At 36.2% G+C, this 15,521-nt stretch overlaps 2 protein-coding genes across 2 annotated transcripts; both read right to left on the bottom strand.

Annotated features, from left to right (window-relative positions):
- Positions 1-1,175: 1,175 nt before the first annotated feature.
- On the bottom strand, positions 1,176-6,660 carry LOC146137613 (uncharacterized). The gene is made up of 7 exons (XM_083394398.1): positions 6,542-6,660; positions 5,696-5,802; positions 4,988-5,012; positions 3,978-4,052; positions 3,101-3,217; positions 2,676-2,777; positions 1,176-1,276 (listed from the first exon to the last, which is right to left on the bottom strand). Exons 1-7 carry the CDS (start codon positions 6,630-6,632, stop codon positions 1,176-1,178), a joined length of 618 nt encoding a protein of 205 aa, XP_083250524.1. The 5' UTR covers positions 6,633-6,660.
- A 2,349-nt stretch (positions 6,661-9,009) lies between these two features.
- On the bottom strand, positions 9,010-9,810 carry LOC146137614 (uncharacterized). Its single transcript, XM_083394399.1, has one exon. It carries the CDS (start codon positions 9,808-9,810, stop codon positions 9,010-9,012), a length of 801 nt encoding a protein of 266 aa, XP_083250525.1.
- Between the last annotated feature and the right edge of the window lie 5,711 nt (positions 9,811-15,521).

Below are 15,521 nucleotides of genomic sequence, written 5' to 3' on the forward strand. Positions count from 1 at the left end.
TCTTTGTCAAAAAATCTAAGTCCCAGTCAAGTCATAATTATAGCAAGTAATATCCAAGTCAAGTCCTTGTTTTTAAAAATTAAACGTTAAACTACTAAAATTGGCAAACTATAACTCTATAACGAGCAATGACAAAAACGCAACATATAGCAAGCAGATTGTTTTATGTAGAAAAATTAAAATATATATCGCAGTTTTATAAAAAAAAACTTAATAAAAATGTTTTACTTTAACCAAGTTAATGACTTAAGTCAAGTCAAATCATTTGAAAACAGTGACTCAAAAGACTTAAGTCAAGTCAAGTCATTTTAAAACAGTGACTTAAATGCACCTAAGGCATTACAACCCTGCATATAGGTCATATGCGTAGGTTACCTACGGAAATAAGTGGGAAAGTTTAGAAATAACATGGGTCATGATTCTACTTTCGTTAACCCGATTTGTTCGCTTTATTGTTTCAAAATTAATGATTTCGCTGTTCGATTCGCAGAATTCGTTCAAAAACGAACCAGGATGGCTTAAATGCTAAACGTAAACGTTTTTAAATGGTGTTAATGAACGAGGCTATAATATGAATTCAGTGTTAGAATTAGCGCTAAGTATTTTAGTTTTACTTCGACTGTTTTCGCAAATATGCTCCACTCGATTGAAAAAATGAAAAAAAGAAACTTTGACTTAAAGAGTCGTGCGACTTACGGGTAAGTTAATTGTTTGTCCCATTAATGGGACAATTACAAACTAAAGATAAGATCCGGGGAAAATAAAATGCCCTGATTCTTACCAACCGCGTTTTCTACTGCGATTTTCTAAAGCAAAAACGATGTTATTTCCAATTGGTAGTATACAACCTACTAGGTATCGTGGTCTTGGTCAACGGTGGTAAATTGCTGATTGTTGCATTTCGGTATAAAATAGTCCTTAAAGGAAGGAGTCATATACTTGCCAACGCTCAATCGAAAATTGTCATTTGGTGGACCGACCTTAAAAGAGCTGTACACAAAAAATCCTATCGTTAGTATATGTGATATGTGTGTGTGCACTGTACATGTTTCATTTCATATCGTTATTGTCGATTTTAAAATTTCTTAAGATTATTTCTTCAGGAATATATCTGGATGTTTATGTCATATAGTGTTGATCAGTTTAATAAATAACTTTCGAAGAAAGTGTTTTAATCACCCGTAATTTATAGACACGGTCTGGTTATCAAAGTCACACAGATCAAACTGAAGCTGACATGTTCCACTTTTTGTTGCGTTGTGTACGTTGTTTAGCCCTAGCAATGCAACAATAGGTAAAATAAACGAGTCTTATACGTAAGTATATAAAGAAACCAAAATTGACTATCTAAAAGCACAGCACCACTATCGCTAAATGTGAATATATTTGACAGTAGAAACTTAAACGTACATATACACAATATGTATTCTGTGATCAAGCCCTTCTGGAGTCGTACTGGTAAACGATAATAGCACCCACATTATATAAAATGCATGGAGGGGCTTAACAAAATCAGTCAGCCTGATCAGAAAGATAGCAAGCAAAAAAGTAAGTGTTTGGCTAATGTCCCAATGTAACACCGGGCAAAAATCATTGGTTTAACTTGATCACAATATACGTAAGTATATAGTTTTTGTTTTATGAAAGGTATATATTCCACTTTCATCAGTTTGAATGTTCCATATAATCAATTGTTATCTTTATTTATTGTTTTTGCCACATAAATACATTATATATTACATAAAAAAGGTCTAAAATTATTGACTTCGAAGTCCTGGTTAGAACAAATCACACACAGAAGTATATAGAATCTAAAAATCGATTATTTAAATAAACAAAAAGGTATTTTTGTTCTCAAGGAGAGCCATCCAAACAAATATTTACCCAGCCAAAATTCTGACGTAAATATTCCAAAGCCATTCGAATATTCGGTCCAAGTTTTATTTTGGAACACGACATGGCCATCAAATCTTCTTTGCATTACCTTGGCAATAAAAAAGTAAAATTACAAAACAATTTTGTGTAGGCTACGAGGCTTCGGATGTTGTAAATTCTGCGTGGTAATGACTTTCATTGAATCATCTCGAACCGTTAATAGAGTTTATAGGAAGCTAGAAGCTCTCTGAGGCGGCAAATTTACACTAAGCAAAAACTAGCGGTCGCTTATACTAGCGATGCAAACCTTACTGTCGGTTATCTATACCTAACCTATCACTTTGTTTTTAAGATTAGATTCATAGTTTGTGACGCTGGCATAATGACTTAACACAAATTAGCATAAAGCATTTTCATGTGAGCTATATATACTCGATAGTTTAAACCTCTCTTGAACAAGCAACGCATGATTGAATCACAGTCATGTTCGTGGAGTGTACACTTAGGTCATTGCAAATGACGGCAAAAAACGAGCTGTTTTAGGTGTTTATGTTTTGATAAATATATTATGTTTACTTACGGTCCAACCATTGTAAAGTGGGGTTCCTGATGAAACTGTAAAGTTACCGTCACTCCAGTTGTTGCAAAGAAATCCCGCAAAACTAGCTGAAAACATTTTACTAATAGAATAATTTTAAGCAACTCTTGATCTATTCGAAGTTTTTGACCTATTCAAAGTCAACCGGTAGAGGCAGAACTACATAGGCCTACTGTAGAATCCATACCTAATTCACAATTACGTCCACTAAATCCAGTTGAACAACTACAGGTATAATTTCCAACAGTATTGGTGCATATCCCTCCATAAAGACATGGCCGACTTGATATGCATTCATTGATATCTAACAAACATAAAATAATATAAAAAATACTCTAGTCTAAACTGATGCATGTAATAGTGGACCTTTTCTCACATTATATGACAGATTAATTAATCTAATGGTAAAGATGGTATACAATGGCTTGCCTTGGTTAACGCTTGTAGCTATAGTAGCTATAGTAAGTCATGGGTCATATTCGGAGAATTATGTGCAAGAAAAATAGGTTTGTCTAAATCTAAAAGCAAATGGCCAAAAACACTATAAAACGATAAAACGTTCGGATGATCAATTTATAAGCAGCAACATAAATATGACTGTATTGAAAATGCAATGTTTATTCTTACCTAGTTCGCAATTGTGACCTCCAAATCCTGTTGGACAACTACAAGTATAGTTTCCAACGTTATTAATACAAGTCCCTCCATTTTGGCAGGGCGGCTTTGGAACGCATTCATTAATATCTAAGACAAAATGCACAAATAGTCTTGTTTACAATATGGTCCTCAGACCTGCTTATTTGAGTATGTAGCGACAATTAGGTATTTGTTTACTACGACCGAAAGTAAAACGATATGTTATCACAGCCCAAAAGGGAACCATTGTTGTGACCTACTTAGGTAAGTAATTTCTATGTTTCTACCAAATGTTAGGTTTTTGTATGTTAAAATTTTTGTCGGGCAAAATTAGTATGACATTATAATTGACGTCACTAGTAGTCTTAAAGAGAAAAAAATAAGGAAATATGACGTGAAAAAAATATGCCTTTTTTGTTGTAACGTCGTTTTATGTGAAGTTAAACAGATACTTGCGCAATAACAGCAGAGCTTAACAAAACCAAATGCTGTGGGTTTTTGATAAAGCCACCAGAAGATCTGAGCATGCCTACTTAAGAACACTATTAAAAAGATAACGATCAGACACTATTACAAAGAGATTGACTTTTTCGCTACCACTTGGCGATATTGTATAGCCTAACCTACGCTTTAAGTATTTTAATAAAGACAACCAGGAATTCAAACTAGGAGATTATCTCTCATCTCTTGCCTATACCTTAAAAAGCTAAGCAACAGCGGCAAATCCCACAAGGAAATGTTTGCGATTACAATATGTGTGTTGTGTTTTTTAACCAGAGGTTCACAACTTGGTGAAAATTCTGAACTTTAAACTGAAAACAGTGAATTTCCACGTTTTGCCTGGAATTTTATCTAAGTCCCATTTTACCGATTTCACAGCGTCGTCCAGTGAAACCAGGTAAACACGTGCATGTAAAGTTTCTCGTCAAACTTCCTGTTGAGCCTAAGAAAACAAAATATATAATAAGAGGTTCCCATTACCAGTTGTTAAAAATAAGGATTGGCTGACGCTATATAAAAGTTGTTTTTAAACAGACGAAAATCAAAAAGCTGCTATCGCCAACCAACTGTGCAGTTCTAAGAAAACCTAAATGGTTGAATTTTTATAAGTTTAAATCTTTTTAGATTTTCCTTTTTATCGTTGTATGTTTTTTACAGTGTTGAAATTACTGACCGTTTTGTATTTTTTTTTTTTAAACCCGCGACGCTAAACATTTTAAATTTAACCTTGTGTATGACTTGTGTCCATTTGCCCTAGGAAAAAGTGTTTTGGCCCTAAAAAATATGTCACATATTTTTTGAAACATCTAACGAAATTTTTAAGATTTTTTTTTATCTCAACACCTAAGGTTAACGTAAGTCATTTGCCTTAAGACTTTAGTCCAGGTTGTTTTGCATGTAATATTTACATTGCAAATTGAAATAATGCTGTTTAAAATAAAGACAGCATTGCAATATGTCAAAACTATATACTGACCAACAGAGTGTCTTTGACAAGCATCGGATATCAAAATGCATTTGTTAAGTTTTTGTACTTACCGCGTGAAACTTTATTACTGGCTCCTGGAAACAGCAATAACCTGAAGAACTCGCTAACACAACATTATAGTTTGCTAACGAGGTGACCAATAACTTAAGGAAGTTAAGCTTATCGTTATACAGGCACGTCTGTTTTCTGGGGGTTTACGTCGTTTTGAAAAAGGATTACTAGTTGCGAGTCACAAAGGTTTTGCGTTATATCGGGCTCTTTGACCACTCAATAAATAACCCTAATATCTATGAAGGCCGAATACGTATGTTTAGTGTATTCTTCTAAGGTCCTTACAGCTCATATATTTACCTAATGAACTACTTAACAAATCAAGTAATTATACTGACCTTGCGTCTTTGCCAGTTCGCTGCTCTGAAAAGTAAAAAAGTACATCAATAAACGAGTTAAGCAACATAGTTTTAAAGGTGGCGCAAATCAAGGTTGCGTGGTTGAAACTTACCATTTCTAACACAATTTTTTCTTAAATCGCAAATAGGCTAAAAGCTGCTAAAGTAGTGGTCAATGAATGTGCATATACTCACAAAAGACATTCACCAATGTTATAAACAAGTCATTTTGAAATGACTAAAGTCCAAGTCAATTCATTTGTGAAAGAACTGAATTCCAAGTCAACTTTATGAAAAAAATACCAAGTCACGTGCCAGTTGAGTCAACAAGAGAGCAAGTCAACCTAAATTAAAGTTACTGATGTAATGCTAAAACCAGAAATAAGTAAAATTGGCACACCTGTCCGATTTTGAACTACAATACTGCTAAAAAAAATAACAAAAAACAGCATGTTGCAATCTAAGCTTTACGTGCAAAACTTGAGATAAAGAGATCAATTGTTTAATAAAATGTCAAATAAGGACACTTCATTCCAACCCAAGTCATTTGTCTTAATGACTTGATTCCAAGTCAAGTCATTTGTCCAAACGACCAAAGTCAAGTCATTTTACCAAAACGACTTAATGAAGTTAATTATATATTCATTTGAAAACAGTAACTTAATTAAAAGTCATTACAACACTGACTTTTACATAAACCAAACTCACCACAACGTTTGCGATGACAGCTCCTAAGATGGCAGAAACGACCGCCGCTATCAAGGTGATAATAAAACTGGTTCGCAGCGTAATTTTCTGCTTCATTGAAGGTTTTACTGGAATATACGTGATGTTGTTAAAAGGAGGGTATGAACTAAATCTATTATTATGTTTATCTTATAAATCAGCCCTAGCACTTTCCTTCAGACCAGGGTTATTAAAAACATTTTACCGCGGACACGTAAACTTTTTGGGGCTTTGCTTGAACCACGGTAGGTAAGAAATATTCAAAAATAACGTTAAAAATTGACGTTACAGCACAAATCGACTTAATCGACACAATTTGCTGATTTAAGTCCAAAAATGTTTAAGTAAACTCTTTTCTTTGAAAATTTGATTACTTTTTCAATATGCACTATAAGTATTTCACTTAGGTATTCGTGGAACCCCTGAGGCTATTTCACGAACCCCAAAGGGGTACATGGACCCAGTTTAAGAACCCCTGCTTTAGACCTATTATTTATAGAAGATACAACAAATTTTTAACACAGGCACAGACGATGACCGAAGAAATGTCATTAAGCATGGACAAATCTTTACTCTGCTGTAGTTACGGAAGTAGGCTATGCTTTGCGAAACCATGGGCGAAGTTAAAAAATGCTTTTTAATACCGCCAGGCGTGCCAACACAAAATCTTATAAGCGTGACAATAACCAGTAAACATTATTCAAATCATGTTAAATAGAGCCGTACGACGTACGTACATTGTGTACCCTTTCTTGAAGAAGTGGTGTCCTTTTCCAACATCTGAAATTGATCCAGATACATTTTATTTACCGCTCTATGTCTACTTACCTAACTTGTTTCTCTCTATGGGTTCAGCAGCTGGGATGATGTACATTGGTTCGTCGTTTTCGTATACTGGTCCGTCACCAGGTGGACTCATAGTTCTTTTTTTGTTACTTTAAACGTTCCGATGCGGAAACCACTACAATAAACTATGATAATGATTCTTTTGGCTTAAATCACATCTGCATATCTGTTAATTCAAAAGTTGCAAAACTAGCCCTAGGGTTGTGCTGTATAAATAGTGGGGTTCAATTAGGGTTTATTGACTAAACGTTGATGTCAACTGTCTTTTTTTGTTACACAAAACGGACCAAACCATAAAAGTATCATGATTACCGAGACATAAACCAAACTCTACGCAGCAGAACTAAAATCACAGTGCCATGGAGTATACATACAGTTAATACTGTGATTACCCCCTGCTGAAATTAATCATGATAAACGTTGCACACCATAGCATTTTTCTGGCACTAACTGCTACACAACATGGAATTATATGGACGCAAATATTCGTAGAGTGAGCTTTGACAACAAACAAAACATGCTGGTTTCAGAAAAACATTTAGGACCTACCTTCGACTAGCGTTTTTCAGCTCCTTTCGGATAGCATCGTCATCTATGGCTTCCTCACACACAATCACCGGATAAAGAGCTCATTAAGAAACTTACGCTATTGTATGAAGTCAATTGTATGACGTATTTAACCTAAATAACCGTGTTAATGTACTTTGGTGCGTCGTGTTTTGATTTGTTATCAGGGTGTCTTAAGTTGATGAGAAATTATATTTTTTGTATAGGAATCAGGTGCCCCTGTATAAAGACAAATTGTATTTGATTCTCGACAAGCTTTCGCACAACCGTGCTTCATCAGGTCAAAGTATAAATGAAAACAATTAAAATGCACGTAAAAGCACAGGCGCAAGTAAAAGGCGATAAGAATGGTGAGGTCCAACATATCCACAGGCACATGCTCGCAAAAGCGTGTTACTGACGCAAAAACAATTATACTACGAGGCCTGCGCTTATATTTTATATTTTTTGTGTATTCTTAAGTGATTTTTTCTTTGCGCATTTTCGTGCAAAACGAAAATAAATCAATTTGGAAAAAACTATATTGATTTATTTTCATGCAATATGAAAGACTTAATAACCCGGGAGTTGTAGTTTGGTGATCCCTGCCATAGAGCATTTCCCCCCTTTTTTTGATTTTCTACAGTATTTAACTTTTGAGTAACTTTAATTGTCCCGTTCTATTAGCATGATATTTGTCCTGTTAAGTCCGCTTTGTACTTTACAACAAAATATGTAATGTGTATTAAAATAACTGTTAACATAAATATAGCAATCCATTTTCGATAAGGTTTGTTAGTCTTCTACTATAGCCTATAGTCTAGTGCAGACCTTGGCAACATACGGCCTGCGGCCCGGATCCGGCCAGCCAAGCAGTTTGATCCGACTGGCGGCTTATTTCCTTAAAATACATAGGCTAAGCGAAAACCAGGGCAAGTTGACGGATCTAGTCAAGACCCCGCCAAATTCGATTTTTAGCCTGTTTTAAATAGTCAAACGGAAATTATTTCGCGCTTCGCGCGAATCTCTTCTGTCTTTCTCGTAAGTTCCATGCGACTTTTTGGCAGCTTTTTAGACAAATAGCGTCCTCTGCACTGTGGCACGCTCTCCAACGAAAGTTTAACAAACTTAGCCCAAAATTTATATATTTTTTGCGCGTCGAAAATATCCCGTCTTTAAAATGTGAACGAAATACCTCCCGTTTTCTAAACTCTGAAATATACCGATTCACATTTTGTCAACCTAATTTATTTAAAGCCATGCTGTGTGTTTCTCCCGTCTTTGTAATATAGCCGTTGTGCCGCAAATAAAAGATCGGTAACTTAAAGCTTTAAAAGAAAAAACACTATTAGTCTTTTTTTGGCATTTTCACGTATTTTAATCTTAACTGCTGAGCCAACGCGCCCCACAACGTGATAAACGCCAATATATCAAGCAACGTACATTTTTTATGTCCCTAATGCTTCACGTAACCCTTTAATTCTAAATTAAAGTTTGCATTTTCCAACAAGCATAGTCGCAGTTTTTTCTCGCGTCGCGCGACGTTTTGTGGGCTTTTTTAAATTCGACTTAAATTGCACATTTTCTCAAAACGTAATAACAAGTTCGTTAGCTTATTTGTTTTATACCGTCAGAGTATGACGTCATATTGCGTGTATTTCAGATCTATTTTTGACACGGCCCGTCACAACATTCAGTGGCGTAGCCAGCCGAAAATTTTTGGGGGGGGCCAAAAGTTTGAACTTGAACTAGTAAGAGTATTTGTTTGTGACACCGCCTATAGATGCAGAAAAAGACAAGACACGCTCAATAGGCAAACTATAGTTTAATTTAATAACTTGAAGCTGTTACCTCACAGAGATAAATAAGTATTTACAATTAACAAATTAACAATGACACTACGATTAAAAGTCCGTTCGTCGCTTTCCGCCAGCAAGGCTCGTTACAACTTGATCGATCTTTTCATTGATCCTTTCACGGTGACAATGAAGCACACATAAATCTGCGAGCCGATCGGAAGTCATCGCTGAGCGTAACCATGTTTTAACGCGTTTCATACACGAAAAAGACCGCTCAGCCTCAACGGTTGTTGCAGGTAATGCCATGATAATTTGAATTGCGGCGCTAACGCTTGGGTAATCTTGAGCGCTCAAATAAAGCTCCTTTAAGCATTCTGCGTTAAATTTAGGGCCCAAAGAAGATCTCCACAGGCTTACTTCGCTATCAAGGTTATCCAAAGAGTACAAACGCTCAATCTCATCTATTTTTCTTGGTTTATTAGGGGGGAGGATTGATAGCAAAGCGAAAAACTGTGGGTTTTCATTGAATCGTTCCCTGAGAGAGCAGATCAGACCATCGATGTATGGGAGATATACTGAACGATGAAAATACTGTAAAGCCGATTCAGCACAGACGTTATTACGATAAACCTGTACCTCGACTACTCTGGGCATTGTCAGCTCTTTTATACCAGCTACTTCACAAGCTTCACTATAAATGTTCGACGAAATGTTAAAGTCCACGCGTTCTTCTTCGAGAACGCTCTGAAGGGAAGAAATAAGGCTCTTTACAGATGGAACACTGACTCCGACAGTCTGAAGCTTCCGCGCTAATGTTTCTATGAGCGCCGAAAATCGACCAATCAAACACACGGCGTAAGTCACGGACTTCTCTAAAGCAGATTTTAAAGAAAACGCCTTTGCCATTGTTTCACTGCTTGCCTCTCTCATCGAAAAACCAAGTGCATCAAGTATACGCTTGAAGTTACATTTAAAGATTCGGATGCTCTTGTACTTCTCGGACTATCTGGTTGGGGAGAACAGAGGAATGTTAATTCCCAAACTTGTGCGCCTTTTAGGGCTCTCTCTGAAGAAACGAATAGTCTCCCTGATAATATCACAGGTGCTTCTAATGATTTGAACATTACTTTGGTCATTGATGACCAAGTTTAAACAATGACAAGCACAGTGCACAAATATTGCGCGGGGGTACTTATTGTAAATACGTTTTTGAACACCACTCACGTGACCTGCCATTGTTGATGCGCCGGGCTGGTATACTTGGCATTTCCTGCCATCCCAGCAAAATGCTTTTTTAAATCTTCATCCCCAGCGTCGATCCGAAATTGAAGAAGATTCCCGAAATTTCCTTTATCCTGGGAATGTCCGCGCAAAGCTATGTTACTTGAGGCACAGAATATCACAGTCTTAACAATTGAAGTCATTGTATTTCTATTTTCTCTCATTTTTACAGCATATTTTGTCTCCAAGCTCGCACACACATTTTGGCCAGTTTCCATACTTAAAGTTTTAGCAGCAGAAGTGGCTTCTTTGTGGTAAACGGTATCCCGGTGGTAGGCATCCTTCTCAATGAAGTCAATGCATGGTTTTTGGACAAAAGCGGCGTTTATAAGATGTCCATGCTTTAGACGTGCTTGCATCACAATGCATATCTTGCACAAACCGCCTACACCAGATAGTTTAGTGTACACTAACCAAGACGAAAACCTGTCATCCTCCAGCCATACTTTCAGAAATTTGCGACGACTTTGCGTAACAGTACCAAGAAGTGCTACGTTTTTCGGACCATTGGTAGTTAGAAATCTATATCTCTCTGCATCGGTAAGTTGTGAATGGTCGGCATTGTATATTCTGACGTATAGAACACTAATAAATATGATAGCAAACCGTTTCGAGCGGCAACTGACTAAGTTTTAACGCAACTCTCAAACCATTCAAAGAGTAAAGACAGAATGACTTAAAAGTATTAAAACTGCATGTATAAGTATAGCAAACGTCATAATAACTACATTGTTTGTGACTTAACAATGCATGACAATTGAAGGTGTGGCAAGCTTGCAATCAACTGTTGTGGCACTGCTCATAAATGCTACAAAACAAATTATTAAGAGTAAAAATTTATAAATTTTGGGGGGCCATGGCCCCTTTGCCCCCCCCCCCTGGCTACGCCTATGACAACATTTCAAGTTTCTCGTGCGGCCCGCGGCTAAAAATAATTGCCCACCCCTGGTCTAGTGCATCGCAAATAATGCCTGAATTTCTAAAATAATTTTTCAGTTTCGACTGTTTGTTCTACTTAAGTGCACTTGCCACAATTTGTACAAGTCAATTGGGGTTAATTAAGTCAGCATAATCTAAGAGTTGGAGAACACCTAGAGTTTTTCAGAAGACTTCTGTTGTAGGCTACATTGGGGCGGCTATAGGAGAAACAACTTGGCGCGAGTCTATTTAACATTTTAGTATACTTGGCGAAAATTACAAAACTTTAGAGAAAACTTGAGAAACATGTCCAGAGATTATAACTGTTTGCTGCAACTTAATACGCAACAAACAAGCACGAGAAATTCAACAAAAGAAAACACTCATATATTTGGTGCAGGAGAGCGCTAATTAAAAGCTTGGATGACCTCATAATTGGGATCTCATTAAAACAATTTTTGAATTGTATAGAGCGGTGGTCGGCAACCGCTGGTCCGCGAGGAGTTTGTTACCGGTCCGTAGCAGGGTTGCCAGATTAAAATTTTAATTTAAACCCGAACTGTACTTATAAACTCGGAAAAGTAGTCGATTACAATTATATGTATTTTTACATTTACAACACATTAACTTTCGTATAAATATACTTTATGGTTCATTAGTATAACAAAAATCGCAATTAGTGTCAAGCTCTTGTTCAAAACATGTGTTGTCGCCATATGATTTACATAGCACGTTCATAACATCCAAAAATGTATATTTTTATTGCAAAATCTAACTCCTAGTACTGACAATATGTCGAACAATGGGCTAAGCTAAAGTATTATGTTTTTTTGATGTTCAAGCGTTCTCACTTTAAAGTGCAATAGAATAAATTCATGCAAACAATCTTTTTAAACAATGTCCCATAATGAAACGATTTAACTCTAAAAAATGTCGTGCCTGGTCAAAAGACGGATCTGAACTAAATTATTCTACATAATCGAAAGTGTGACTTTTAAAATAAGTTTTAAATATCCTTATTTTTACAAGCTGGTAAGAGTAGGAATAGGTAATCACGATATTTAAGTGTAATTTAATGGAATACAAGTGTAGTGGCCTAAGTTTTATTGAAATGAGCCGAGGGCTGGGTTAAATTGCTTGGCGGGCCCGTTGCCGCCCGCGGGTTCTATTAAGTTCAATAATTCCTAGATGGGTTAATCTCTTAATTTGCGGCAAAACAAGCCTGAAGTTCGCATTGAAAGAGTTGTAATAAATTTTCTTTACTGGACATTTGTTGTTTTGAAGGCCGGTGACAAAATTTCAGTTTTAAACCGGTCCGCAGTGCAAAAAAGGTTGCCGACCCCTGGTATAGAGTACGCATTTTTTAAGTAACAGAGTAAAAAAGGCAAACAGAGGAACCTTTATAGCTGAAAGAAACTGTATTAGCTATTTTCTACGTTTATGTTTAGGTTTATTGCTTGGTTGTAGAACACATCCTTACTCATGTGAATTTTTGTATCTTATGGGACCGGTGAAGTACTGAATAGGAAAGAAAGAAGCGTCGTAAAAAAATTGAATCATGTCGTCTCGAACGAGTCAAATCAAGTTTTAAGAGGGGCAACTCTGTTGAGCGCATTTTTCTGTCGAAAATAAAATTAACCAGATTCACAAAACTTTGTTAGAGGAGGGATCATTTATAAGTAGCGTAAGTTGTCAGTGGTAACCCATAGTTAGTGAACCAACATATTCAGTCAGTTTTAACGTAGTCGGTTTAGTTTTCTAATGGTTATAGTCTGTCTTTCGACATTGACAATCCTTGGCTGCAAAATAACTTTATAACTTTTTTATTGAGCTGTCTATCTACCTTTTCACTTCAAGAAAAATAAATATTTGCCTCGTATTTTGCCCCCAATATATAAGAAACTGGTGGTGGGTATGAATTTAAAGTGGAAACTGTGTATTATGGATAATTGTGAAAATGGAGGTAAAAACCACAATCTCTGGGAGTCTGGAGATCCAAGTGATCCTACACATCAATGAAATAACATATTTTAGCATTTTTCCGGGGATTGAACGACTCTGGCTACCGTACCTTAATTTGTCTTTCGGTAACTTTTTCTGCCAAATGATATTCCTGTCGTATTATTGTTATCGTATTCCTCTCGTGACAGCTTATATGCTCTGTAACTATTCGTTAGAGACCGCCCTGTCTCTTGGCGAGGCCAGAACACCTTCTCTAGTCTCATTGCTTTCCCTATAAAGATATCCTCTACCGGGGCGTTTGAATCGTCCCCTTTAGATCCGTCCCAGGCTATTCGGTATATTATTGACGAATCTTTTTAATGGAAAACAGTTTTTGATCTGCTACTGCTTTTTACCGTGGATGTTTAAAATACACACTCTCCACCAAATAAAACCTTTGTTTGGCGATGTTTGCCGGAACTTAACCGAATATTTTTGAAGAACATGAACCATGACCAAACCCGAACCCGTAAAAACATCGCTTCACTCCAGCATTACGTCACAACTTGTATTTTACAGAGTTAATTGTCATGCTATGTTTAAACCTTTATAAAAACCATGAGTATTTATCAAATAAACGTTGCTATTCAATACGTCACGAAACTTAGATTGCATACAAGTTACAATTCAATAATCATTCTTCACATTTATTGACCCACATTTTTGGATTTAACGCAACTTAAATTGTATTCGAACCGGAACTTTAGGAACTGGTTTTGAAATAACAATGGTTGAACCGGAGCTCAACCGGAAATTTCAAATTGCTCCGAACTGAAACCGGAACTGAACCATATTCCAAAAAAATCCTTAAACCCGAACCGAACCTGAAACGAAAAAGTCAAACGGTTCGACTCCCTGCTTTACTTCAACTAACGTGAGATTGAATAACATTTTGGTAAAAGGCTTAGTGAAAACAAATCGAATTTAAATAGTTCAACATGTCGTTTAGATGCCATGACTTTACTTACGTTTAAGCTGTTTAGCAAATGACTAGACTATGGGATTTAAGTCAGTTAAAAATGGACGGTAAAAAAGCTATTGAAATCGTCGTCCATGTTTTCCATAAGCATTATGTTGCGTTACCATGAACTACGTAACCAGCCATTGCACATGCTCAGCCATGCATGTAAATAAATGAACGGTCTTGCAATTTAGGAACTATTGTAGCATGCGCCACCGGAAAAAAATGGTTGTTGCGTTTTTATTGAAAATTATTGGTCCCACAAGAATGAAAAATCGCAGACGAGCGTGGTAACATGCTTGCCAGAAAAGTTTGGTCCATTATAGTGCAGATTGGTATCGCATTCGCGCGATTGGCGAATGCATTGTTTGGCGATTTTAAAAACCACATTTGCGTCCGGAGGTTTATATTGCTAACATTATTTCGGCTAGGGAGCGATTTGAGCGTTTGGTTTTGTGTAGGTAAAGTATTATTGTATTTATTCTCCCGTGTTGATTTCTTCCTTGCAATCTCAATTTTGACAACTTAACTTGTTTCGTTATACTCGAGTACTGTAATTGGATTCTAAACCAGCGCTATAGAATGTTAAAATAGCGCCTATTTTCAATTTACGTCTTTACCATATTTATGTGTAGTTGTGCAAAGTCCTACAAAAATGCTATCTATAGCAGAAGTTGTGCCATGAAATACGTATTTTCATTTATGTGAAAAAACACCGAATTTAGGTTTCTTTTTGATAAAATAAGCCATGAATCACAAGCCACTACATATAACAGTCTCATAAGATATGTTAATAGTAGGTACGATAGACTAGTGAAGTCACAGCCCACAGACACACATCTTTCTAACTGAAAACCCCAAAAAGAGCCATTTAGTTGTTAAAAGAGCCAAAAGTATTGGTTTTTGAGAGGTTATTTATTTACCCAGGCAACACAGTAAGTAAATCAAGAAAAATACTTCTTGAGGCTGTTTACCTCGCTAACAAAGTATGAATTAGAAAAAAAATCATAAAAAATAATGCAAAACTCTGATATGGAAATTAATATTACCACCACCCAAATGCTAAGGCTAACCCTAACCCAAATCAATGTATAAAAGTCACTAATGCTGAGGTGTATGACTCTTTGAGGGTTTTCGGCAATTAGATGCCCATTTTAGATATCTCCCATTATGTAGAAACTGATATTGCTTGTTTTTATATTTAGGCCATGGTGAGAAAGATGTCCTATGTTTATAGAGTTTTTTTAAATAATATTAAATTTAAATTTCATGCATTCCTGTAAACAAAAACCCTTACAAAATGCAATATTTTAGAAATCCCATAAAATTAGGGCAGTGTATCCACCATTGCTCAAATCTATAACTCAGCCGTTTATACTTTCAGTTCTAAGATAATCCTGTTTTCTGCCTAAAGTCTGTATGTATAGTTTATATTGACACTTTGAGAGGTTTTAAC

The sequence above is a fragment of the Ascidiella aspersa genome, chromosome 7 (assembly GCF_963924565.1).
Source record: "Ascidiella aspersa chromosome 7, kaAscAspe10.2, whole genome shotgun sequence".
Lineage (NCBI taxonomy): Eukaryota > Metazoa > Chordata > Ascidiacea > Phlebobranchia > Ascidiidae > Ascidiella > Ascidiella aspersa.

What these genes read in the sequence shown, in the direction of transcription:
- LOC146137614 (XM_083394399.1), bottom strand. Translation starts at nt 9,810, where the DNA reads ATGGCAAAGGCGTTTTCTTTAAAATCTGCTTTAGAGAAGTCCGTGACT.
- LOC146137613 (XM_083394398.1), bottom strand. Translation starts at nt 6,632, where the DNA reads ATGAGTCCACCTGGTGACGGACCAGTATACGAAAACGACGAACCAATG. An exon ending in CGAACTGGCAAAGACGCAAG is followed by an intron (nt 4,053 to 4,987) that starts GTCAGTATAATT and finishes TTGTTTTCTTAG; the next exon opens with GCTCAACAGGAAGTTTGACG. An exon ending in TTCAACTGGATTTAGTGGAC is followed by an intron (nt 1,277 to 2,675) that starts GTAATTGTGAAT and finishes TTGCATTGCTAG; the next exon opens with GGCTAAACAACGTACACAAC.